General features: G+C 43.0%; 2 protein-coding genes and 6 non-coding genes across 8 annotated transcripts; 2 read left to right on the top strand and 6 right to left on the bottom strand.

Annotated features, from left to right (window-relative positions):
* Positions 1-6118: 6118 nt before the first annotated feature.
* Positions 6119-8947, top strand: LOC149674185 (uncharacterized). Its single transcript, XM_089838633.1, has 2 exons — positions 6119-7222; positions 7271-8947. Exons 1-2 carry the CDS (start codon positions 6119-6121, stop codon positions 8945-8947), a joined length of 2781 nt encoding a protein of 926 aa, XP_089694759.1.
* Positions 8948-9164: 217 nt separating this feature from the next.
* LOC149674184 (uncharacterized) lies at positions 9165-11182 on the top strand. The gene is made up of 3 exons (XM_089838632.1): positions 9165-9246; positions 9291-10131; positions 11179-11182. Exons 1-3 carry the CDS (start codon positions 9165-9167, stop codon positions 11180-11182), a joined length of 927 nt encoding a protein of 308 aa, XP_089694758.1.
* Positions 11183-14975: 3793 nt separating this feature from the next.
* On the bottom strand, positions 14976-15047 carry TRNAC-GCA (transfer RNA cysteine (anticodon GCA)). Its single transcript has one exon. It is a non-coding gene; the product is annotated as a tRNA-Cys (tRNA).
* A 967-nt stretch (positions 15048-16014) lies between these two features.
* On the bottom strand, positions 16015-16087 carry TRNAC-ACA (transfer RNA cysteine (anticodon ACA)). The gene has a single exon. It is a non-coding gene; the product is annotated as a tRNA-Cys (tRNA).
* A 318-nt stretch (positions 16088-16405) lies between these two features.
* On the bottom strand, positions 16406-16477 carry TRNAC-GCA (transfer RNA cysteine (anticodon GCA)). Its single transcript has one exon. It is a non-coding gene; the product is annotated as a tRNA-Cys (tRNA).
* A 966-nt stretch (positions 16478-17443) lies between these two features.
* On the bottom strand, positions 17444-17516 carry TRNAC-ACA (transfer RNA cysteine (anticodon ACA)). Its single transcript has one exon. It is a non-coding gene; the product is annotated as a tRNA-Cys (tRNA).
* Positions 17517-18741: 1225 nt separating this feature from the next.
* On the bottom strand, positions 18742-18814 carry TRNAC-ACA (transfer RNA cysteine (anticodon ACA)). Its single transcript has one exon. It is a non-coding gene; the product is annotated as a tRNA-Cys (tRNA).
* Positions 18815-20301: 1487 nt separating this feature from the next.
* Positions 20302-20373, bottom strand: TRNAY-GUA (transfer RNA tyrosine (anticodon GUA)). Its single transcript has one exon. It is a non-coding gene; the product is annotated as a tRNA-Tyr (tRNA).
* Positions 20374-25744: the final 5371 nt, after the last annotated feature.

Raw genomic sequence — 25744 nt, 5'->3', positions numbered from 1 at the left:
CTATCCAAAACATTTTCAGTTTGTAGAGCCACCATCAACCGTGACACACAAGATTTTTTATACCGCAAAATTCAAATTTATGGATAGTTTCCATAAGAATGGAATGCAACTTTTCTGATGTCAAACTGCTCGTGGAAAAATATTCTATGGGATACTTGTATGCTGAGGCAATCCCCCGCAAGATGAATTGAAGGCAGAGGATGGCCACTTGCCGATCCTTGTACAGAATTGCTTCTGCATCAGCTATTTTATTTTGCGCATCATTTACAAACGTAAAGTCTACTATGTCACAGGTTTCAACTTTGTAATTTGGATCCTCTTTGATTTTAATTTCATTGATCACCAAACCAAAATATTTTTGGTGTGGACTTAAGAAAATATTTTCTGTCTTTACAAACTTATGCCATGACATCTTTGTAAATCCTGGTTTTATACCAATCTTTGGTGCATTGTTGTTTAACGTGATTTTCGAAGGCAATTTTAATATGTCCGAATCAGAAAAGACTCCATAAAGGGATGGGGATTAAGTATAAATATACAGGCACCATTATATGACCAAAGAATGCTATTGCCGACCCTTTGCATTTTTTTGGTCAAGCATTTTTTGTTGGGTTTTTAAGAAAATGTTTGCGAAATTTTGGTTGTTGCGGTTTTTTATGTTTTTGTCCAATATATCTTTCGAAACATTACTTGTTTTTTCACCTATATCATCGCCATCAACAGCTATAATCTTGGCCACTCGCTTCTTCAGACGCGTTATTTTAGCATTTATTTTATACACTACATTCTTGGCTGTTTAAGGTGAGTGACAAGGCTATCTTTGTACAGGTTTTGGAAATGTGTCAGGCTTTGATCGTGCTTTTTCTTGTTTTGTGTCGTAGTCACTTTAAAACAAGCTCTTTGTTTGACACAATAAAAACATTGAGCCCGTTTTTTATTAAGTTCTACGAGACAACATCTTTCACTATGAACCCCTCCAGATATCGGACTAAAAAATCTATTAGCCTAGGCACGATTTCGGAAATTTTGAACGTACCCTTTTTCGTTATATCCTGTACAAGTTTTCATTTTATCCATTTTGATTATTACATTCAATAACCTCGAGATGTCCCTTATTTCATTCGGAAATGTGTCAAGAGCAACAAGGTCATTTAAAAGTTTCCCTAAAACTTCATACCTAACAGAAAAGTTATGGTTGATCGCTAAACCACAAGTTTAATTTTTCTTTTGAATTTTAAATTCACTTTTGCATTAACGACACATTCTGTGGTAATGAAAAGTCGCGAAGCAGAGAGGCAAAATCTTTCGGAAACTCGTTAGCTAAAGTTTCTTGATTTCGTATTTGAGGCTGTATTTCTTCAAGCGCGGATATTTCATGAATAGACGGTACAGTTTAAGACCACCTCTCCCTGGCTTCATCAATGGTCATTAGCTTTTGTTTTTCATTTTCTACTTGGGGTTGTTCCTTAATATTTTCTTGCAACGATGGAATGATAACATTCTGAATTTCATTGAAGAAACAAGTAATCCACTTAGTTGGGCATTGGGGAACTTTTTCTGGTTTCAAAATGGAGGCATAATCCTGTTGTTTACGAATAGGTTATGTTAAGAAAGGTATGTATGTATAAGAATAACTTGCTTACATTTGAATGTACAGGATCAGGATGAGTTTGGGTTGGTCCGTTTCCACCAACAAAATGTTTTGAATAAAGATATGTATTCTTATTAACCCGTTCGAGAGGAAAATCTGCTCTTCCTAACCACTTTAACCATTGTGTACATTTTTCAAAAGACCTTTTCGCCTTTGGAAATGGATAGAAAGTCACGTTCTTCGTGTATTTTTTATGGCTGTAACGGGAATCGCTGTTGCAGCCCTTATCTGATCCATATTTATAAACACATCTTTTGGGGCGCATGATTGATGAAATTGATTAACCTAAATTTAATCGAAGCTTGAAGAACGCAGATAGGCCAAGGCCTATTTAATGAATAACTTCTTTAGCACTCAAAAACAGCTGCCATGTGAAATTAAACCACAAGTTAGGTGACATATATATACAAATGCTTTAAAAACAATATGAAAAGGTTACTTACTGTATTTAGTTTAAGTAGTAATGCTACAATCCATAAAATTAACATGATTTAAATCATCAAATTGACAAATTCTTTGCAACATGTCTGAAAACGCCCGATTTATTTCGAAAAAGCGTGATTTAACGGTTTTATCATTTCACGCGGTCAACGGGAGATGGCGATGTATCAAGAATCTTCTTCCGGATGAATCAGTAAATTTGGGGAACGGCGAAAATATCTGGCTGCCTTGTTTGAAACCGAGGGGCTAGTCATTCGCCAAAATTTTGTACACCTGATTACTGATTTCTGAATTTTTATATGAATTCCTATGATTACTGGACGAATTCCTTGATTTCTGTGATTACGATTATTTCTGTGATTACGATTATTTTCGGTGATTTCCATAATCATTACACTGATTTCCCGTTATTGCCGCGGATTACTTGTGATTTCCGTTTGAATTCCAATGAATTCCGGTGATTTTTTGGTGAATACCGTGATTACCACTGGATTCCTCGTGAATTTCGATGAATACAGTGATTATTTCTATTTCAACTGATTATGATTTTTATTTTGGATATTCGAATTCCTCCATTGATTATACGTGATTCACGAAAGGTGATTACCGAGGTGATTACAAAAGATTACTAGTAAATCATGTGATTATTTCTAATTTTCTCAAGATTTCACGTGATTTCCATTGATTATCGGAGATTTCTGATTACCTTTGATTACCCGCAGGAATGATTTTGATTACTGATGATTTTCAAAGAATTCTAGAAATCAAGTAATCGATTTCTGCGGTTTTGTACACCTGATTATTCAAGTAACTAACCCCTCGTTTGAAACAAACAAGTTCAACTCGTGATATACTAAAATGTAGGGGGTTATCCCTGTAAGGTATATTTAATCCATGGTTAAAGGGCCACACTTTGAATTTTGTTACAAGAAAATCTTAGTCTTCTCGAGCCTGGGATTCAGATTTGAAAAATGTGCAAAAGAAACGAAACCATTTCAATCGGAAGGGGGATACGCTTCAACCTAGCTAATGCTAGTGGCGAATAAACAGTGACGTTAGAGAGTTTAAGCTGAAACTACGCGCACTCTATTTTTAGCAATTCTTACGCTTAAAGGGTGACAAGCAGCAAAATCAAAAAAACTGAGATTTTCTGCCTAAAAGGTAGAGGAGAAAAATTATCCAAGATAATATATACTTTTGGTACATTCAGAATACATTTTATAGTCGCAAAATTGCAAAAATCAAAATTAGCAAAATTTAAAGTCTGACCAATTTCTGGGGGCGTTGACGGGTCACGGGTGCGAAGCGCTCTCGAGAGGGCGAAACATATGCTTTTCTACGCGCCAGGGACACGATTCTGTAAGCTTCGAAATGAGGATTTCGATCGAAATCGTGTTCGTTTTCGATATGGATGATCGAAAAGTGCCAAAGTCGAATTCTGTAACTTTTTTTCGACCAAATTTGTTCGATTCGAAATCGAAATCTGATGTAGATATCGAAATCAATTTCGACAGGGTAGTCTCCGGTGAAATCTCTCTCGTTATCTTTTTTGACCATTCACAGCACTCGATAGCCGCCTTATTTGAGCAGACGACGTTTGAAGAGAAAACATTTCAACTTAGGTTAATTTGTAGCAGAAATGGCCGCGATCAATTTAGCACGGATTGAGTTAATTTATCTCGCTTTAGATATTGATAGAAGAAGAGATTTAAGAAAGCAAAGGTCATTAGAGACCGCTCCAAAGCTTTTGAACTCTCGGATATAAACTTTAGGCGTTTATACAGACTTGAGAAACATATAGTGTTGGAGTTGGCCTTTGTCTGGGCAAAGAACGACGAATTTGCCTGTTGATTGCAAGGTTTGCTTTTTCAGTTTCTTAATTTAAAAATATAGACTTAATATAATAGTTTTATTTTAGATTTTAATTGCTCTTCATTTCTATGCTGTTGGCTCATACCAACTATGTGTTTGGCAAGACTTGTTTTTGGAAGTCAGTCAGTCGACTGTTTCTAGAGTATTGACTAAAGTCACTAATGCAATCGTTGATAATTTGACTGAAAAATCAATAAGACTTCCATTATCAGAGGCTGAAAGAATGGCTGTACAAATGAGGTAAGTTATTTTCCATGATGCATGGATTTGAAAGCTCTGGTTAGGCCACTCTCTTATCTGCTTTAGTTTTCTCGTTGCCTACGGAATACGAATTCTACGGAGAAGAATTCTTATTCCGTAGGCAACGGTTTTCTACTTTCTAAAGAAGGCCCTTTTGGTTCTTATTTATATTAAATTTTTGCAGGTTTATGGAAAAGACACATTTCCCCGGCGTTATTGGATGCATCGATTGCACACATGTTGCGATTGTTCCCCCTGTCAAAGTGAATGGCGAAATTAGAGAGTACCTGTTAGTTAATCGTAAAGGTTATCATTCTATCAACGTGCAATTGGTAAATATGACATGGAAAATTGGAATTTATGAATTTAATTTTTGATATTGTTTATCTTAAATAGATTTGTGACTATGATCTGGTTATTTCGCAAGCCAATGCAAAGAATCCGGGTTCAGCTAACGATACATACATCTATAAAACCTCAGAAATATCGTCTGACTTGGAACGAAAGTTTCTTGATGGATCATTAAAAGGATGTTGGCTGTTAGGTATATAGATAGTTCCTGTCACATTTAATGTATATCTCTCCATTGTGTAAAGCCACGAATCTATACAATAGATTCATTGTAAAGCCATGGAAGAAGAAGGGTAATGGAACGGCGAGGTGAATAGGCAGACGGCTTCGCGAAATGTAGGGTCACGTGGGAAAACTCTCCTCTCCTCTCCTCTCGGCACTAGCTGTAACGCGATTACTGCTCTGCGCAATATTGGCGCTCAAGCCACAGAGGGATACTTACATCCGCTCTCTACCGCCAGTACTACTGATGCGACTGCGCGGAAGCTTTCAACGTTGGTGATAAACTCGGGAAGGAGGGAATGAAAAGGGGGAAGTTACGATTTTTCAACGCGCTCTCTTGAACATTATAGGACCCTTCCATATACCCTTCTTCTTCCATGGTAAAGCTTACCATCTATTTCTTTATTTTTCAGGAGACAGTGGCTACCCATTGTTGCCATGGCTCATTACTCCTATTACGAACCCTGCCAAGAACACTCCACAAGAGAGGTTTTCAAAACGACAACAATCAACCCGAAGCGTTATTGAAAGATGTAATGGTGTACTGAAACAAAGATTCCGATGCTTACTAAAAGACCGAAAGCTCCATTATTCTCCACAAAAAGCAACAAAAATTATTATAGTCTGCGTAGTGTTGCATAATATATGCATATTAAGAGGTGTGCCAGATGACATTAATATTTTGGAACCACTGGAAAATGGTGAATATGGGGAAGATGATTAACTTTGGGTTGATAACGAACCATGGGAAGAGGTTGCTGCACCCACTAGGAATCTTCATGATAAGTGGCGATTGTCGGGTCAGCAAACGAGGGATCAAATAATTCGTAGACGATTTACTAATTAAATATTGATACCATTTACACGGTAATAAATAAGTAACACTTTATTGAAATGTCCAAAAATAATGGAAATGATGTGTTTTGAATAACCATTGATGATTGTTATTGTGATATAATGTAGTTTAAGTCAGTCACATATATACTCTTTGTGTTCATTTCTGCTACAATCCTCTTGGAAGAAAGATACTCCTTGGGGAGCATAGAAAACCAGTTTTTGGGTATGAGAGATAGAGGAGTAAAGAATGATAAATATGTCGGGTTTTGTATCGTACGAGTTATACATGTATTTTTAAGGTGTCGGGAATAAAATTTGTAATGAACTTATTGAACTAAACTTAATTAGATGATACGTATATCTGGAACATAACATGGTGTCAGAGTTTTTCGCGATCGTTCACCCCGCTTTCCGTTTTTTCGGTCTCCTCCCGCGTTCCTCGTTCTCCCTCGGTTCTTCCTAGGGCGTGGTTTTTTTCTCCGCCGTTTTTTTCCGGGAAGGAAGATGGTTACCCCAGCCGCTCCCGTGACGGTTTCGTCGGCATCATTTCACGTTGTCCCGCCAGAGCCTTTGGATTTTTCTATACCTGGCGAGTGGCTTAACTGGAAGCGACGCTTTGACCGTTTCCGACTTGCGTCAGGCTTAAAAGATAAGACATCTGAGGAGCAGGTTAACATGTTAATCTATTTAATGGGTCCCAAAGCTGAAGACATTTTCCAGTCTCTAACGCTTACGGCAGCCGAACAGAAAGATTATGCAAAGGTGCTATCAGCGTTCGATGCTCACTTTGTTGTTCGTCGGAATGTCATTTACGAGTGTGCACGGTTTAACACTCGTGTTCAACAGGACGGAGAATTAGCAGAGACTTTCATCACTGCTTTATATACATTATCCGAATATTGTGATTACGGGACAATGCGCGATCGGATGATCATGGATAGACTCGTTGTTGGCATCCGTGAAAAACAATTATCTGAACGTCTACAGTTGGATTCAAATCTTACATTAGAGTCAGCGATCAGAGCGGTTAGACAGCAGGAAGAAATAAAACGTCAACAAATCGCATTGCATGATCAGCAAAAGCCTAATAATACAGATGTCAACGTAGATAGAATAAGCAGCAACCTTAAGAAGTTCACAATAAGTCCCAAAGCACAACAGCAAACCCTTCGTCCACCACAGAAACAACGCGTTCCTGATAACAGTAAACAAATTCGGTTCAATAACAAGCAAAAACAAGCGTATACATGTATGAGATGTGGTAAGCCAGAACAGCACAGCAGAACGGAATGTTCAGCCATAAGAGCGAAGTGTCTTAAATGTGGGAAGATGGGCCATTATTCAAGAGTATGTCTAGGACGAAAATCAACTATCCGAGTTGTCTCTGAAGAAGCCTATCTAGGCGCCATATCAAGCGACAATGAGTCAGCACGCTCTTGCTACAAGGCGCAGGTCCGTGTAAACGATGTACCCCTACAATTTAAAATAGATACAGGAGCTGAAGTAACTGCTATACCACTGTCCGCCTACAGTGCTAATCGTCACATGGGACCTTTAGTTGAGCAAGACAGATGTGTTCGAGGCCCCGATAATAATCGACTCCAATGTGTTGGCATGGTATATGCTAAACTCTAAGTCCAAGATGTCGTTATAAAGCGAAAAATATACGTAGTTCGAGAATTGGATGGTCCCTTACTTAGCATAGATGCAAGTGAAGATCTTGGATTGTGGGTGAGATTACAAGAAGTAACCACCTCTGTGCACCCTGAACAAGAAAACCCAGCGCTATTTCAAGGCTTGGGGAAGTTGGATGGCACCTACAAAATCAAGTTGAATGGAGATGCCCAACCCTTTGCGTTATATACCCCAAGGCGAGTACCAATTCCGCTAATGGACAAAGTTAAACGTGAACTCGATGACATGGTTTTCCGAGGAGTCATAACATCTGTAGAGGAGGCTACCGCATGGTGCGCTCCTATGGTGGTCGTTGCCAAACCCTCAGGGCAGATTAGAATTTGCATCGATTTCACAGAATTAAACAAGTGCATACAGAGAGAATATTTCCAACTACCTTCTGTAGATCATATACTAGGGCAATTGACAGGAGCCAAAGTTTTCTCGCTACTTGATTGTAACAGTGGATATTGGCACGTGCTTCTCGACCCATCTTCGTTCGCTCTAACTACATTCATAACGCCCTTTGGACGCTACAGTTTCAATCGTTTACCCTTCGGATTCAGTTCTGCTTCCGAACATTATCAACGTCGCATTCGCCTATGTATCGAAGGAATTCCCAACTGTGTTAATCTACAAGATGATATTTTGATCTGGGGTAATACAGTTGAAGAACATGATAAAAACTTACGTTTAGTCCTTGCGTCCCTCGAGCGTCATGGCGTAACGTTGAATAAGCAAAAATGTAAATTTGGCGTAACCTCTATAAAATTTTTGGGCCATCGAATCGATGGCATAGGGATACATCCTGACGAGGATAAAGTGAAAGCTATCCGAAGTTTACCACCTCCTAATAATGTTACGGAACTACGGAGAGTTATAGGAATGGCCAGTTATTTGAGCAAGTTTATACCTAATATGTCAGAGACGTTACAACCCTTATATGGCCTGTTAAGTAAGAAAACTGACTGGTTCTGGGGTTCCGCTCAGCAAGCCGCTTTTTACAATCTGAAGCGCATATTGACGGCTCCAACAATACTTGGTCTTTATGATCCAAAGAAACAAACATTTATCTCAGCGGACGCTTCTTCTTATGGTATCGGAGCCGTATTGCGTCAGGAAGACGAGAAAGGCATTCGCAAAATCATTGCATACGCATCAAAAACCCTATCTGAAGCCGAACGTCGCTATGCTCAGACAGAGAAAGAAGCGTTAGCCCTCACTTGGGCATGTGAACGGTTTTCTGATTTCATCACGGGTATAAACGTCACCATCGAAACTGATCATAAGCCGTTGGTGCAAATACTGCATTCAAAACAATTAGACGATTTGTCACCCAGGTTACAACGCCTACGGATCCGCATGATGCGGTATTCTTACAAGATTACGTTCATCCCTGGCAAAGCGTTGGTGGCCGCCGACACGCTGTCTCGCAGCCCCCTAACCGACGTGGGCGAGGTTGAGTTGCAAGACGAAATTGCAGCGCATGTACAGTTGGTAACTTCCCATCTCCCTGCCACTGATCGTCGTCTCTCAGAAATCTGGGAAGCCCAACAGGCCGATCAGGCGTGTCGAACACTAACACGCTATTGTCAAGAAGGTTGGGCCCGAGTCAAGTACAAACTAGATCCAACATGCATAAAATTCTATCCCTACTAACTAACACAACAAAATGGTCTGATTATGATGGGCTGCCGCATATTGATACCGAAGAAAATTCGGGCAGAAATCCTTGATCGACTCCATGAAGGTCATCTGGGTATAACGAAATGCAGAGAAAGGGCCAGAGCCTCTGTATGGTGGCCCGGTTTGTCCGGCGATATCGCCGAGAAAATAAAAAGTTGTTCTGTCTGTCTTCGAGAATCACACAATCGGCATGAGCCATTGCAACCATCAACACTCCCAAGTCGTGCATGGCAAATCGTGGCCATGGACTTATTGCATGTCAACAAGACATGGTAGCTTGTCATATCGGACTATTATTCTCGCTTTTTTGAGATAGCGGTGTTACCTGACCAAAGAGCTCGCACCGTGATAGATATCGTGAAATCCGTCTTCGCCCGTTTTGGCATACCAGAGATTGTCCGAAGTGACAATGGTCCACAATTCGACATTACGACCACTTCTGAATTTAGCCAATTCGCGCGAGATTACGGTTTCAAACACATTACGTCTAGTCCTCGATATCCTCAAAGCAATGGCTTCGCGGAGGCGGCGGTGAAGATCATCAAATCACGTATCACTAAATCGGAAGACTTACAACGTGGCCTATTGGCCTATAGATCAACGCCGTTGCAACATGGCTATAGCCCTGCCGAGTTGCTACCACTCAAAACGACGGTACCGATTGCCCCGTCGTTACTTGAACCACATATTCCGCCTCACGATGCGGTTTATCAACAAGACGTTGAGTCGAAAATGCGTCAAAAACAAAATTATGATCGTACCCATGGCGTGACTGACTTTCGGAAACTTCTTCCGGGCGAACGGGTATGGATCACGGATTTAAGACGAGAAGGCACGGTCACGAGCCCCACACATCATCCGCGTTCCTACGTCATCAACACTTCTACAGGGGCGGTTCGTCGTAACCGATATCATCTGGTTCCCCTTCCTAAATCTCCTACTCCCTTCTCCCAGCTAAACAGCGAGACCACGCCAGCACAGCTTGTTGAGCCAATGACGCAGTCCAGAGCCTCAGCAATGCCTATGAGCAGATCCGTCACGAATCATGCAGATCAGTTTCCTCTAAGCAGTACGGGTGAACCAAGTACCAGAGACGTCCAGGACCAATCATGTCCCGAGTCCGGCGCAACTAGCACACCGTCTTCACCACGCGTTATGTCAATTAAGCTAAAATAAACGCAATGATCCGTGCTGTTATAGGGAGAACTCTTGTTTGAACCAAGGACCTCTCGATCTGCAGTCGAATGCTCTACCACTGAGCTATTCCTCCTGCATCATACGCGTTATGTCAATTAAGTTAAAATAAACGCTATGATCCGTGTTGTTATAGGGAGAACTCGGGTTGGAACAAAGGACCTCTCGATATGCAATCGAATGCTCTACCACTGGGCTATCCCCCCTGCATCATACGCGTTATGTCAATTAAGTTAAAATAAACGCAATGATCCGTGCTGTTATAGTGAGAACTCGGGTTTGAACCAAGGACCTCCCGATCTGCAGTCGAATGCTCTACCACTGAGCTATTCCCCCTTCGTCATACGCGTTTTGTCAATTATGTTAAAATAAACGCAATGATCCGTGCTGTTGTAGGGCGATCTCGGGTTTGAACCAAGGACCTCTTGATCTGCAGTCGAATGTTCTACCACTGAGCTATTCCCTTGTATCATACGCGTTATGTCATTTAAGCTAAAATTAACGCAATGATCCGTGCTGTTATAGGGAGAACTCGGGTTTAAACCAAGGACCTCCCGATCTGCAGTCGAATGCTCTACCACTGAGCTATTCCCGCTGCGTCATACGCCTTATGTAAATTAAGTTAAAATAAACGCAATGATCCGTGCTCTTATAGGACGAACTCGGGTTTGAACCAAGGATCTCTCGATCTGCAGTCGAATGCTCTACCACTGAGCTATTCCCTTGTATCATACGCGTTATGTCAATTAAGCTAAAATAAACGCAATGATCCGTGCTGTTATAGGGCGAACTCGAGTTTGAACCAAGGACCTCTCGATCTGCAGTCGAATGCTCTACCACTGAGCTATTCCCTTGTATCATACGCGTTATGTCAATTAAGCTAAAATAAACGCAATGATCCGTGCTGTTATAGGGAGAACTCTTGTTTGAACCAAGGACCTCTCGATCTGCAGTCGAATGCTCTACCACTGATCTATTCCCCCTGAAACATACGCGTTATGTCAATTAAGTTAAACTAAACGCAATGATCCGTGCTGTTATAGGGAGAACTCGGGCTTGAACCAAGGACCTCTAGATCTGCAGTCGAATGCTCTACCACTGAGCTATTCCCCCTTCATCATACGCCTTAAGTAAATTAAGTTAAAATAAACGCAATGATCCGTGCTGTTATAGGGAGAACTCGGGTTTGAACTAAGGACCTCTCGATCTGCAATCGAATGCTCTACCACTGAACTATTCCCCCTGCATCGTACGCGTTATGTCAATTAATTTAAAATAAACGCAATGATCCGTGCTGTTATAACGGGAACTCGGGTTTGAACCAAGGACCTCTCGATCTGCAGTCGAATGCTCTACCACTGAGCTATTCCCCCTTCACCATACGAGTTATGTCAATTAAGTTAAACTAAACGCAATGATCCGTGCTGATGAACGGCAACTCGGGTTTGAACAAAGGACCTCTCGATCTGCAGTCGAATGCTCTACCACTGAGCTATTCCCCCTTCGTCATACGCGTCATGTCAATTAAGGTACAACAAACGCAACGATCCGTGCTGTTATAGGGATAACTCGGGTTTGAACCAAGGACCTCTCGATCTGCAGTCGACTGCTCTACCACTGAGCTATTCCCCCTTCATCACACGCGTTGTGTCAATTAAGTTAAAATAAACCCAATGATCCGTGCTGTTATAGGGATAACTCGGGTTTGAACCAAGAACCTCTCGATCTGCAGTCGACTGCTCTACCACTGAGCTATTCCCCCTTCATCATACGCGTTGTGTCAATTAAGTTAAAATAAACCCAATGATCCGTGCTGTTATAGGGAGAACTCGGGTTTGAACAAAGGACCTCTCGATCTGCAGTCGAATGCTCTACCACTGAGCTATTCCCCCTGAAACATACGCGTTATGTCAATTAAGTTAAACTAAACGCAATGATCCGTGCTGATTAACGGCAACTCGGGTTTGAACAAAGGACCTCTCGATCTGCAGTCGAATGCTCTACCACTGAGCTATTCCCCCTTCGTCATACGCGTCATGTCAATTAAGGTACAACAAACGCAACGATCCGTGCTGTTATAGGGAAAACTCGGGTTTGAACCAAGGACCTCTCGATCTGCAGTCGACTGCTCTACCACTGAGCTATTCCCCCTTCATCATACGCGTTGTGTCAATTAAGTTAAAATAAACGCAGTGATCCGTGCTGTTATAGGGAGAACTCGGGTTTGAACCAAGGACCTCTGCATCTGCAGTGGAATGCTCTACCACTGAGCTATTCCCCCTGCATCATACGCGTTATGTCAATTAATTTAAAATAAACGCAATGATCCGTGCTGATGAACGGCAACTCGGGTTTGAACAAAGGACCTCTCGATCTGCAGTCGAATGCTCTACCACTGAGCTATTCCCCCTTCGTCATACGCGTCATGTCAATTAAGGTACAACAAACGCAACGATCCGTGCTGTTATAGGGATAACTCGGGTTTGAACCAAGGACCTCTCGATCTGCAGTCGACTGCTCTACCACTGAGCTATTCCCCCTTCATCACACGCGTTGTGTCAATTAAGTTAAAATAAACCCAATGATCCGTGCTGTTATAGGGATAACTCGGGTTTGAACCAAGGACCTCTGCATCTGCAGTGGAATGCTCTACCACTGAGCTATTCCCCCTGCATCATACGCGTTATGTCAATTAATTTAAAATAAACGCAATGATCCGTGCTGTTATAACGAGAACTCGGGTTTGAACTAAGGACCTCTCGATATGCAGTCGAATGCTCTACCACTGAGCTATTCCCCCTGCAACATACGCGTTATGTCAATTAAGATAAAATAAACGCAATTATCCGTGCTGTTATAGCGACAACTCGGGTTTGAACCAAGGACCTCCCGATCTGCAGTCGAATGCCCTACCACTGAGCTATTCCCTTTGTATCATACGCGTTATGTCAATTAAGTTAAAATAAACGCAATGATCCGTGCTGTTTTAACGGGAACTCGGGTTTGAACCAAGTAACTCTCGATCTGCAGTCGAATGGTCTACCACTGAGCTATTCCTCCTGCATCATACGCGATATGTCAATTAAGTTAAAATGAACGCAATGATCCGTGCTGTTTTAACGGGAACTCGGGTTTGAACCAACGACCTCTCGATCTGCACGCGAATGCTCTACCTCTGAGCTATTCCCCCTGCATCGTACGCGTTATGTCAATTAATTTAAAATAAACGCAATGATCCGTGCTGTTATAACGGGAACTCGGGTTTGAACCAAGGACCTCTCGAGCTGCAGTCGAATGCTCTACCACTGATCTATTCCCCCTGAAACATACGCGTTATGTCAATTAAGTTAAACTAAACGCAATGATCCGTGCTGTTATAGGGAGAACTCGGGCTTGAACCAAGGACCTCTAGATCTGCAGTCGAATGCTCTACCACTGAGCTATTCCCCCTTCATCATACGCCTTAAGTAAATTAAGTTAAAATAAACGCAATGATCCGTGCTGTTATAGGGAGAACTCGGGTTTGAACTAAGGACCTCTCGATCTGCAATCGAATGCTCTACCACTGAACTATTCCCCCTGCATCGTACGCGTTATGTCAATTAAGTTAAACTAAACGCAATGATCCGTGCTGATGAACGGCAACTCGGGTTTGAACCAAGGACCTCTGCATCTGCAGTGGAATGCTCTACCACTGAGCTATTCCCCCTGCATCATACGCGTTATGTCAATTAATTTAAAATAAACGCAATGATCCGTGCTGTTATAACGAGAACTCGGGTTTGAACTAAGGACCTCTCGATATGCAGTCGAATGCTCTACCACTGATCTATTCCCCCTGCAACATACGCGTTATGTCAATTAAGATAAAATAAACGCAATTATCCGTGCTGTTATAGCGAGAACTCGGGTTTGAACCAAGGACCTCCCGATCTGCAGTCGAATGCTCTACCACTGAGCTATTCCCTTTGTATCATACGCGTTATGTCAATTAAGTTAAAATAAACGCAATGATCCGTGCTGTTTTAACGGGAACTCGGGTTTGAACCAAGTAACTCTCGATCTGCAGTCGAATGGTCTACCACTGAGCTATTCCTCCTGCATCATACGCGATATGTCAATTAAGTTAAAATGAACGCAATGATCCGTGCTGTTTTAACGGGAACTCGGGTTTGAACCAACGACCTCTCGATCTGCACGCGAATGCTCTACCTCTGAGCTATTCCCCCTGCATCGTACGCGTTATGTCAATTAATTTAAAATAAACGCAATGATCCGTGCTGTTATAACGGGAACTCGGGTTTGAACCAAGGACCTCTCGATCTGCAGTCGAATGCTCTACCACTGAGCTACTCGCCCTTCATCATACGCCTTAAGTAAATTAAGTTAAAATAAACGCAATGATCCGTGCTGTTATAGGGAGAACTCGGGTTTGAACTAAGGACCTCTCGATCTGCAGTCGAATGCTCTACCACTGAACTATTCCCCCTGCATCGTACGCGTTATGTCAATTAATTTAAAATAAACGCAATGATCCGTGCTGTTTTAACGGCAACTCGGGTTTGAACCAAGGACCTCTCGATCTGCAGTCGAATGCTCTACCACTGAGCTATTCGCCCTTCATCATACAACTTATGTCAATTAAGTTAAAATAAACGCAACGTTCCGTGCTGTTATGTGGAGAACTCGGGTTTGAACTAAGGACCTCTCGATCTGCAGTCGAATCCTCTACCACTGAGCTATTCCCCCTTCATCATACGCGTTATGTCAATTAAGTTAAAATAAACGAAATGATCCGTGCTGTTATAGGGAGAACTCGGGTTTGAACCAAGGACCTCTCGATCTGCAGTCGAATGCTCTACCACTGAGCTATTCCCCCTGCATCATGCGCGTTATGTCAGTTAATTTAAAATAAACGCGATGATCCGTGCTGTTTTAACGGCAATTCGGGTTTGAACCAAAGACCTCTCGATCTGCAGTCGAATGCTTTACCACTGAGCTATTCAACCTGCATCATACGCGTTATGTCAATTAAGTTAAAATAAATGCAACGTTCCGTGCTGTTATAGGGACAACTCGGGTTTGAACTAAGGACCTCTCGATCTGCAGTCGAATCCTCTACCACTGAGCTATTCCCCCTTCATCATGCGCGTTATGTCAATTAATTTAAAATAAACGCCAATGATCCGTGCTGTTTTAACGGCAACTCGGGTTTGAACCAAGGACCTTTCGATCTGCAGTCGAATGCTTTACCACTGAGCTATTCCCCCTGCATCATACGCGTTATGTCAATTAATTTAAAATAAACGCAATGATCCGTGCTGTTATAACGAGAACTCGGGTTTGAACTAAGGACCTCTCGATCTGCAGTCGAATGCACCACCACTGAGCTATTCCCCCTTCGTCATACGCGTCATGTCAATTAAGTTAAAACAAACGCAACGATCCGTGCTGTTAGAAGGAGAACTCGGGTTTGAACTAAGGACCTCTCGATCTGCAGTCGAATGCTCTACCACTGAACTATTCCCCCTGCATCGTACGCGTTATGTCAATTAATTTAAAATAAACGCAATGATCCGTGCTGTTATAACGGGAACTCGGGTTTGAACCAAGGACTTCTCGATCTGCAGTCGAATGCTCTACCACTGAGCTATTCTCCCTGAAACATACGCGTTATGTCAATTAAGTTAAACTAAACGCAATGATCCGTGCTGATTAACGGCAACTCGGGTTTGAACAAAGGACCTCTCGATCTGCAGTCGAATGCTCTACTACTGAGCTATTCCCCCTTCGTCATACGCGTCATGTCAATTAATTTCAAATAAACGCAATGATCCGTGCTGTTATAACGGCAACTCGGGTTTGAACCAAGGACCTCTCGATCTGTAGTCGAATGCTCTACCACTGAACTATTCCCCCTGCATCGTACGCGTTATGTCAATTAATTTAAAATAAACGCAATGATCCGTGCTGTTTTAACGGCAACTCGGGTTTGAACCAAGGACCTCTCGATCTGCAGTCGAATGCTCTACCACTGAGCTATTCGCCCTTCATCATACAACTTATGTCAATTAAGTTAAAATAAACGCAACGTTCCGTGCTGTTATGTGGAGAACTCGGGTTTGAACTAAGGACCTCTCGATCTGCAGTCGAATCCTCTACCACTGAGCTATTCCCCCTTCATCATACGCGTTATGTCAATTAAGTTAAAATAAACGAAATGATCCGTGCTGTTATAGGGAGAACTCGGGTTTGAACCAAGGACCTCTCGATCTGCAGTCGAATGCTCTACCACTGAGCTATTCCCCCTGCATCATGCGCGTTATGTCAGTTAATTTAAAATAAACGCGATGATCCGTGCTGTTTTAACGGCAATTCGGGTTTGAACCAAAGACCTCTCGATCTGCAGTCGAATGCTTTACCACTGAGCTATTCAACCTGCATCATACGCGTTATGTCAATTAAGTTAAAATAAATGCAACGTTCCGTGCTGTTATAGGGACAACTCGGGTTTGAACTAAGGACCTCTCGATCTGCAGTCGAATCCTCTACCACTGAGCTATTCCCCCTTCATCATGCGCGTTATGTCAATTAATTTAAAATAAACGCAATGATCCGTGCTGTTTTAACGGCAACTCGGGTTTGAACCAAGGACCTTTCGATCTGCAGTCGAATGCTTTACCACTGAGCTATTCCCCCTGCATCATACGCGTTATGTCAATTAATTTAAAATAAACGCAATGATCCGTGCTGTTATAACGAGAACTCGGGTTTGAACTAAGGACCTCTCGATCTGCAGTCGAATGCACCACCACTGAGCTATTCCCCCTTCGTCATACGCGTCATGTCAATTAAGTTAAAACAAACGCAACGATCCGTGCTGTTAGAAGGAGAACTCGGGTTTGAACTAAGGACCTCTCGATCTGCAGTCGAATGCTCTACCACTGAACTATTCCCCCTGCATCGTACGCGTTATGTCAATTAATTTAAAATAAACGCAATGATCCGTGCTGTTATAACGGGAACTCGGGTTTGAACCAAGGACTTCTCGATCTGCAGTCGAATGCTCTACCACTGAGCTATTCTCCCTGAAACATACGCGTTATGTCAATTAAGTTAAACTAAACGCAATGATCCGTGCTGATTAACGGCAACTCGGGTTTGAACAAAGGACCTCTCGATCTGCAGTCGAATGCTCTACCACTGAGCTATTCCCCCTTCGTCATACGCGTCATGTCAATTAATTTCAAATAAACGCAATGATCCGTGCTGTTATAACGGCAACTCGGGTTTGAACCAAGGACCTCTCGATCTGTAGTCGAATGCTCTACCACTGAACTATTCCCCCTGCATCGTACGCGTTATGTCAATTAATTTAAAATAAACGCAATGATCCGTGCTGTTATAACGGGAACTCGGGTTTGAACCAAGGACTTCTCGATCTGCAGTCGAATGCTCTACCACTGAGCTATTCTCCCTGAAACATACGCGTTATGTCAATTAAGTTAAACTAAACGCAATGATCCGTGCTGATTAACGGCAACTCGGGTTTGAACAAAGGACCTCTCGATCTGCAGTCGAATGCTCTACCACTGAGCTATTCCCCCTTCGTCATACGCGTCATGTCAATTAATTTCAAATAAACGCAATGATCCGTGCTGTTATAACGGCAACTCGGGTTTGAACCAAAGACCTCTCGATCTGCAGTCGAATGCTTTACCAATGAGCTATTCAACCTGCATCATACGCGTTATGTCAATTAAGTTAAAATAAATGCAATGTTCCGTGCTGTTATAGGGACAACTCGGGTTAGAACCAAGGACCTTTCGATCTGCAGTCGAATGCTTTACCACTGACCTATTCCCCCTGCATCATACGCGTTATGTCAATTAATTTAAAATAAACGCAATGATCCGTGCTGTTATAACGAGAACTCGGGTTTGAACTAAGGACCTCTCGATATGCAGTCGAATGCTCTACCACTGAGCTATTCCCCCTGCAACATATGCCTTAAGTAAATTAAGTTAAAATAAACGCAATGATCCGTGCTGTTATAGGGAGAACTCGGGTTTGAACAAAGGACCTCTCGATCTGCAGTCGAATGCACCACCACTGAGCTATTCCCCCTTCGTCATACGCGTCATGTCAATTAAGTTAAAACAAACGCAACGATCCGTGCTGTTAGAAGGAGAACTTGGGTTTGAACTAAGGACCTCTCGATCTGCAGTCAAATGCTCTACCACTGAACTATTCCCCCTGCATCGTACGCGTTATGTCAATTAATTTAAAATAAACGCAATGATCCGTGCTGTCTAAACGGGAACTCGGGTTTGAAAAAAGGACCTCTCGATCTGCAGTCGAATGCTCTACCACTGAGCTATTCCCCCTGAAACATACGCGTTATGTCAATTAAGTTAAACTAAACGCAATGATCCGTGCTGATTAACGGCAACTCGGGTTTGAACAAAGGACCTCACGATCTGCAGTCGAATGCTCTACCACTGAGCTATTCCCCCTTCGTCATACGCGTCATGTCAATTAATTTCAAATAAACGCAATGATCCGTGCTGTTATAACGGCAACTCGGGTTTGAACCAAGGACCTCTCGATCTGTAGTCGAATGCTCTACCACTGAACTATTCCCCCTGCATCGTACGCGTTATGTCAATTAATTTAAAATAAACGCAATGATCCGTGCTGTTTTAACGGCAACTCGGGTTTGAACCAAGGACCTCTCGATCTGCAGTCGAATGCTCTACCACTGAGCTATTCGCCCTTCATCATACAACTTATGTCAATTAAGTTAAAATAAACGCAACGTTCCGTGCTGTTATGTGGAGAACTCGGGTTTGAACTAAGGACCTCTCGATCTGCAGTCGAATCCTCTACCACTGAGCTATTCCCCCTTCATCATACGCGTTATGTCAATTAAGTTAAAATAAACGAAATGATCCGTGCTGTTATAGGGAGAACTCGGGTTTGAACCAAGGACCTCTCGATCTGCAGTCGAATGCTCTACCACTGAGTTATTCCCCCTGCATCATGCGCGTTATGTCAGTTAATTTAAAATAAACGCGATGATCCGTGCTGTTTTAACGGCAATTCGGGTTTGAACCAAAGACCTCTCGATCTGCAGTCGAATGCTTTACCACTGAGCTATTCAACCTGCATCATACGCGTTATGTCAATTAAGTTAAAATAAATGCAACGTTCCGTGCTGTTATAGGGACAACTCGGGTTTGAACTAAGGACCTCTCGATCTGCAGTCGAATCCTCTACCACTGAGCTATTCCCCCTTCATCATGCGCGTTATGTCAATTAATTTAAAATAAACGCAATGATCCGTGCTGTTTTAACGGCAACTCGGGTTTGAACCAAGGACCTTTCGATCTGCAGTCGAATGCTTTACCACTGAGCTATTCCCCCTGCATCATACGCGTTATGTCAATTAATTTAAAATAAACGCAATGATCCGTGCTGTTATAACGAGAACTCGGGTTTGAACTAAGGACCTCTCGATCTGCAGTCGAATGCACCACCACTGAGCTATTCCCCCTTCGTCATACGCGTCATGTCAATTAAGTTAAAACAAACGCAACGATCCGTGCTGTTAGAAGGAGAACTCGGGTTTGAACTAAGGACCTCTCGATCTGCAGTCGAATGCTCTACCACTGAACTATTCCCCCTGCATCGTACGCGTTATGTCAATTAATTTAAAATAAACGCAATGATCCGTGCTGTTATAACGGGAACTCGGGTTTGAACCAAGGACTTCTCGATCTGCAGTCGAATGCTCTACCACTGAGCTATTCTCCCTGAAACATACGCGTTATGTCAATTAAGTTAAACTAAACGCAATGATCCGTGCTGATTAACGGCAACTCGGGTTTGAACAAAGGACCTCTCGATCTGCAGTCGAATGCTCTACCACTGAGCTATTCCCCCTTCGTCATACGCGTCATGTCAATTAATTTCAAATAAACGCAATGATCCGTGCTGTTATAACGGCAACTCGGGTTTGAACCAAGGACCTCTCGATCTGCAGTCGAATGCTCTACCACTGAGCAATTCCCCCTTCATCATACTTCTTATGTCAATTAAGTTATAATAAACGCATCGTTCCGTGCTGTTATAGGGAGAACTCGGGTTTGAACCAAGGACCTCTCGATCTACAGTCGAATGCTCTACCACTGAGCTATTCCCCTGCATCATGCGCGTTATGTCAATTAATTTAAAATAAACGCAATGATCCGTGCTGTTTTAACGGCAACTCGGGTTAGAACCAAGGACCTTTCGATCTGCAGTCGAATGCTTTACCACTGACCTATTCCCCCTGCATCATACGCGTTATGTCAATTAATTTAAAATAAACGCAATGATCCGTGCTGTTATAACGAGAACTCGGGTTTGAACTAAGGACCTCTCGATATGCAGTCGAATGCTCTACCACTGAGCTATTCCCCCTGCAACATATGCCTTAAGTAAATTAAGTTAAAATAAACGCAATGATCCGTGCTGTTATAGGGAGAACTCGGGTTTGAACAAAGGACCTCTCGATCTGCAGTCGAATGCACCACCACTGAGCTATTCCCCCTTCGTCATACGCGTCATGTCAATTAAGTTAAAACAAACGCAACGATCCGTGCTGTTAGAAGGAGAACTTGGGTTTGAACTAAGGACCTCTCGATCTGCAGTCAAATGCTCTACCACTGAACTATTCCCCCTGCATCGTACGCGTTATGTCAATTAATTTAAAATAAACGCAATGATCCGTGCTGTCTAAACGGGAACTTGGGTTTGAACTAAGGACCTCTCGATCTGCAGTCGAATGCTCTACCACTGAGCTATTCCCCCTGAAACATACGCGTTATGTCAATTAAGTTAAACTAAACGCAATGATCCGTGCTGATTAACGGCAACTCGGGTTTGAACAAAGGACCTCACGATCTGCAGTCGAATGCTCTACCACTGAGCTATTCCCCCTTCGTCATACGCGTCATGTCAATTAAGGTACAACAAACGCAACGATCCGTGCTGTTATAGGGAAAACTCGGGTTTGAACCAAGGACCTCTCGATCTGCAGTCGACTGCTCTACCACTGAGCTATTCCCCCTTCATCATACGCGTTGTGTCAATTAAGTTAAAATAAACGCAGTGATCCGTGCTGTTATAGGGAGAACTCGGGTTTGAACCAAGGACCTCTGCATCTGCAGTGGAATGCTCTACCACTGAGCTATTCCCCTGCATCATACGCGTTATGTCAATTAATTTAAAATAAACGCAATGATCCGTGCTCTTATAACGAGAACTCGGGTTTGAACTAAGGACCTCTCGATGTGCAGTCGAATGCTCTACCACTGAGCTATTCCCCCTGCAACATACGCGTTATGTCAATTAAGATAAAATAAACGCAATTATCCGTGCTGTTATAGCGAGAACTCGGGTTTGAACCAAGGACCTCCAGATCTGCAGTCGAATGCTCTACCACTGAGCTATTCCCTTAGTATCATACGCGTTATGTCAATTAAGTTAAAATAAACGCAATGATCCGTGCTGTTTTAACGGGAACTCGGGTTTGAACCAACGACCTCTCGATCTGAACGCGAATGCTCTACCTCTGAGCTATTCCCCCTGCATCGTACGCGTTATGTCAATTAAGTTAAACAAAACGCAATGATCCGTGCTGTTTAACGGCAACTCGCGTTTGAACAAAGGACCTCTCGATCTGCAGTCGAATGCTCTACCACTGAGCTATTCCCCCTTCACCATACGAGTTATGTCATTTAAGTTAAACTAAACGCAATGATCCGTGCTGATGAACGGAAACTCGGGTTTGAACAAAGGACCTCTCGATCTGCAGTCGAATGCTCTACCACTGAGCTATTCCCCCTTCGTCATACGGGTCATGTCAATTAAGGTACAACAAACGCAACGATCCGTGCTGTTATAGGGATAACTCGGGTTTGAACGAAGGACCTCTCGATCTGCAGTCGACTGCTCTACCACTGAGCTATTCCCCCTTCATCATACGCGTTGTGTCAATTAAGTTAAAATAAACCCAATGATCCGTGCTGTTATAGGGAGAACTCGGGTTTGAACCAAGGACCTCTCGATCTGCAGTCGAATGCACCACCACTGAGCTATTCCCCCTTCGTCATACGCGTCATGTCAATTAAGTTAAAACAAACGCAACGATCCGTGCTGTTAGAAGGAGAACTTGGGTTTGAACTAAGGACCTCTCGATCTGCAGTCAAATGCTCTACCACTGAACTATTCCCCCTGCATCGTACGCGTTATGTCAATTAATTTAAAATAAACGCAATGATCCGTGCTGTCATAACGGGAACTCGGGTTTGAAAAAAGGACCTCTCGATCTGCAGTCGAATGCTCTACCACTGAGCTATTCCCCCTGAAACATACGCGTTATGTCAATTAAGTTAAACTAAACGCAATGATCCGTGCTGATTAACGGCAACTCGGGTTTGAACAAAGGACCTCTCGATCTGCAGTCGAATGCTCTACCACTGAGCTATTCCCCCTTCGTCATACGCGTCATGTCAATTAAGGTACAACAAACGCAACGATCCGTGCTGTTATATGGAAAACTCGGGTTTGAACCAAGGACCTCTCGATCTGCAGTCGACTGCTCTACCACTGAGCTATTCCCCCTTCATCATACGCGTTGTGTCAATTAAGTTAAAATAAACGCAGTGATCCGTGCTGTTATAGGGAGAACTCGGGTTTGAACCAAGGACCTCTGCATCTGCAGTGGAATGCTCTACCACTGAGCTATTCCCCTGCATCATACGCGTTATGTCAATTAATTTAAAATAAACGCAATGATCCGTGCTCTTATAACGAGAACTCGGGTTTGAACTAAGGACCTCTCGATGTGCAGTCGAATGCTCTACCACTGAGCTATTCCCCCTGCAACATACGCCTTAAGTAAATTAAGTTAAAATAAACGCAATGATCCGTGCTGTTATAACGGGAACTCGGGTTTGAACCAAGGACCTCTCGATCTGCAGTCGAATGCTCTACCACTGAGCTATTCCCCCTTCACCATACGAGTTATGTCAATTAAGTTAAACTAAACGCAATGATCCGTGCTGATGAACGGCAACTCGGGTTTGAACAAAGGACCTCTCGATCTGCAGTCGAATGCTCTACCACTGAGCTATTCCCCCTTCGTCATACGCGTCATGTCAATTAAGGTACAACAAACGCAACGATCCGTGCTGTTATAGGGATAACTCGGGTTTGAACCAAGGACCTCTCGATCTGCAGTCGACTGCTCTACCACTGAGCTATTCCCCCTTCATCACACGCGTTGTGTCAATTAAGTTAAAATAAACCCAATGATCCGTGCTGTTATAGGGATAACTCGGGTTTGAACCAAGAACCTCTCGATCTGCAGTCGACTGCTCTACCACTGAGCTATTCCCCCTTCATCATACGCGTTGTGTCAATTAAGTTAAAATAAACCCAATGATCCGTGCTGTTATAGGGAGAACTCGGGTTTGAACAAAGGACCTCTCGATCTGCAGTCGAATGCTCTACCACTGAGCTATTCCCCCTGAAACATACGCGTTATGTCAATTAAGTTAAACTAAACGCAATGATCCGTGCTGATTAACGGCAACTCGGGTTTGAACAAAGGACCTCTCGATCTGCAGTCGAATGCTCTACCACTGAGCTATTCCCCCTTCGTCATACGCGTCATGTCAATTAAGGTACAACAAACGCAACGATCCGTGCTGTTATAGGGAAAACTCGGGTTTGAACCAAGGACCTCTCGATCTGCAGTCGACTGCTCTACCACTGAGCTATTCCCCCTTCATCATACGCGTTGTGTCAATTAAGTTAAAATAAACGCAGTGATCCGTGCTGTTATAGGGAGAACTCGGGTTTGAACCAAGGACCTCTGCATCTGCAGTGGAATGCTCTACCACTGAGCTATTCCCCCTGCATCATACGCGTTATGTCAATTAATTTAAAATAAACGCAATGATCCGTGCTGATGAACGGCAACTCGGGTTTGAACAAAGGACCTCTCGATCTGCAGTCGAATGCTCTACCACTGAGCTATTCCCCCTTCGTCATACGCGTCATGTCAATTAAGGTACAACAAACGCAACGATCCGTGCTGTTATAGGGATAACTCGGGTTTGAACCAAGGACCTCTCGATCTGCAGTCGACTGCTCTACCACTGAGCTATTCCCCCTTCATCACACGCGTTGTGTCAATTAAGTTAAAATAAACCCAATGATCCGTGCTGTTATAGGGATAACTCGGGTTTGAACCAAGGACCTCTGCATCTGCAGTGGAATGCTCTACCACTGAGCTATTCCCCCTGCATCATACGCGTTATGTCAATTAATTTAAAATAAACGCAATGATCCGTGCTGTTATAACGAGAACTCGGGTTTGAACTAAGGACCTCTCGATATGCAGTCGAATGCTCTACCACTGAGCTATTCCCCCTGCAACATACGCGTTATGTCAATTAAGATAAAATAAACGCAATTATCCGTGCTGTTATAGCGACAACTCGGGTTTGAACCAAGGACCTCCCGATCTGCAGTCGAATGCCCTACCACTGAGCTATTCCCTTTGTATCATACGCGTTATGTCAATTAAGTTAAAATAAACGCAATGATCCGTGCTGTTTTAACGGGAACTCGGGTTTGAACCAAGTAACTCTCGATCTGCAGTCGAATGGTCTACCACTGAGCTATTCCTCCTGCATCATACGCGATATGTCAATTAAGTTAAAATGAACGCAATGATCCGTGCTGTTTTAACGGGAACTCGGGTTTGAACCAACGACCTCTCGATCTGCACGCGAATGCTCTACCTCTGAGCTATTCCCCCTGCATCGTACGCGTTATGTCAATTAATTTAAAATAAACGCAATGATCCGTGCTGTTATAACGGGAACTCGGGTTTGAACCAAGGACCTCTCGATCTGCAGTCGAATGCTCTACCACTGATCTATTCCCCCTGAAACATACGCGTTATGTCAATTAAGTTAAACTAAACGCAATGATCCGTGCTGTTATAGGGAGAACTCGGGCTTGAACCAAGGACCTCTAGATCTGCAGTCGAATGCTCTACCACTGAGCTATTCCCCCTTCATCATACGCCTTAAGTAAATTAAGTTAAAATAAACGCAATGATCCGTGCTGTTATAGGGAGAACTCGGGTTTGAACTAAGGACCTCTCGATCTGCAATCGAATGCTCTACCACTGAACTATTCCCCCTGCATCGTACGCGTTATGTCAATTAAGTTAAACTAAACGCAATGATCCGTGCTGATGAACGGCAACTCGGGTTTGAACCAAGGACCTCTGCATCTGCAGTGGAATGCTCTACCACTGAGCTATTCCCCCTGCATCATACGCGTTATGTCAATTAATTTAAAATAAACGCAATGATCCGTGCTGTTATAACGAGAACTCGGGTTTGAACTAAGGACCTCTCGATATGCAGTCGAATGCTCTACCACTGATCTATTCCCCCTGCAACATACGCGTTATGTCAATTAAGATAAAATAAACGCAATTATCCGTGC

The sequence above is a fragment of the Phalangium opilio genome, unplaced genomic scaffold, assembly GCF_054372755.1.
Source record: "Phalangium opilio isolate 3A_F unplaced genomic scaffold, DU_Popi_V2 ptg000046l_1, whole genome shotgun sequence".
In the NCBI taxonomy this organism is placed as follows: Eukaryota; Metazoa; Arthropoda; class Arachnida; order Opiliones; family Phalangiidae; genus Phalangium; species Phalangium opilio.
This window is presented reverse-complemented; position numbering and strand designations above follow the sequence as displayed.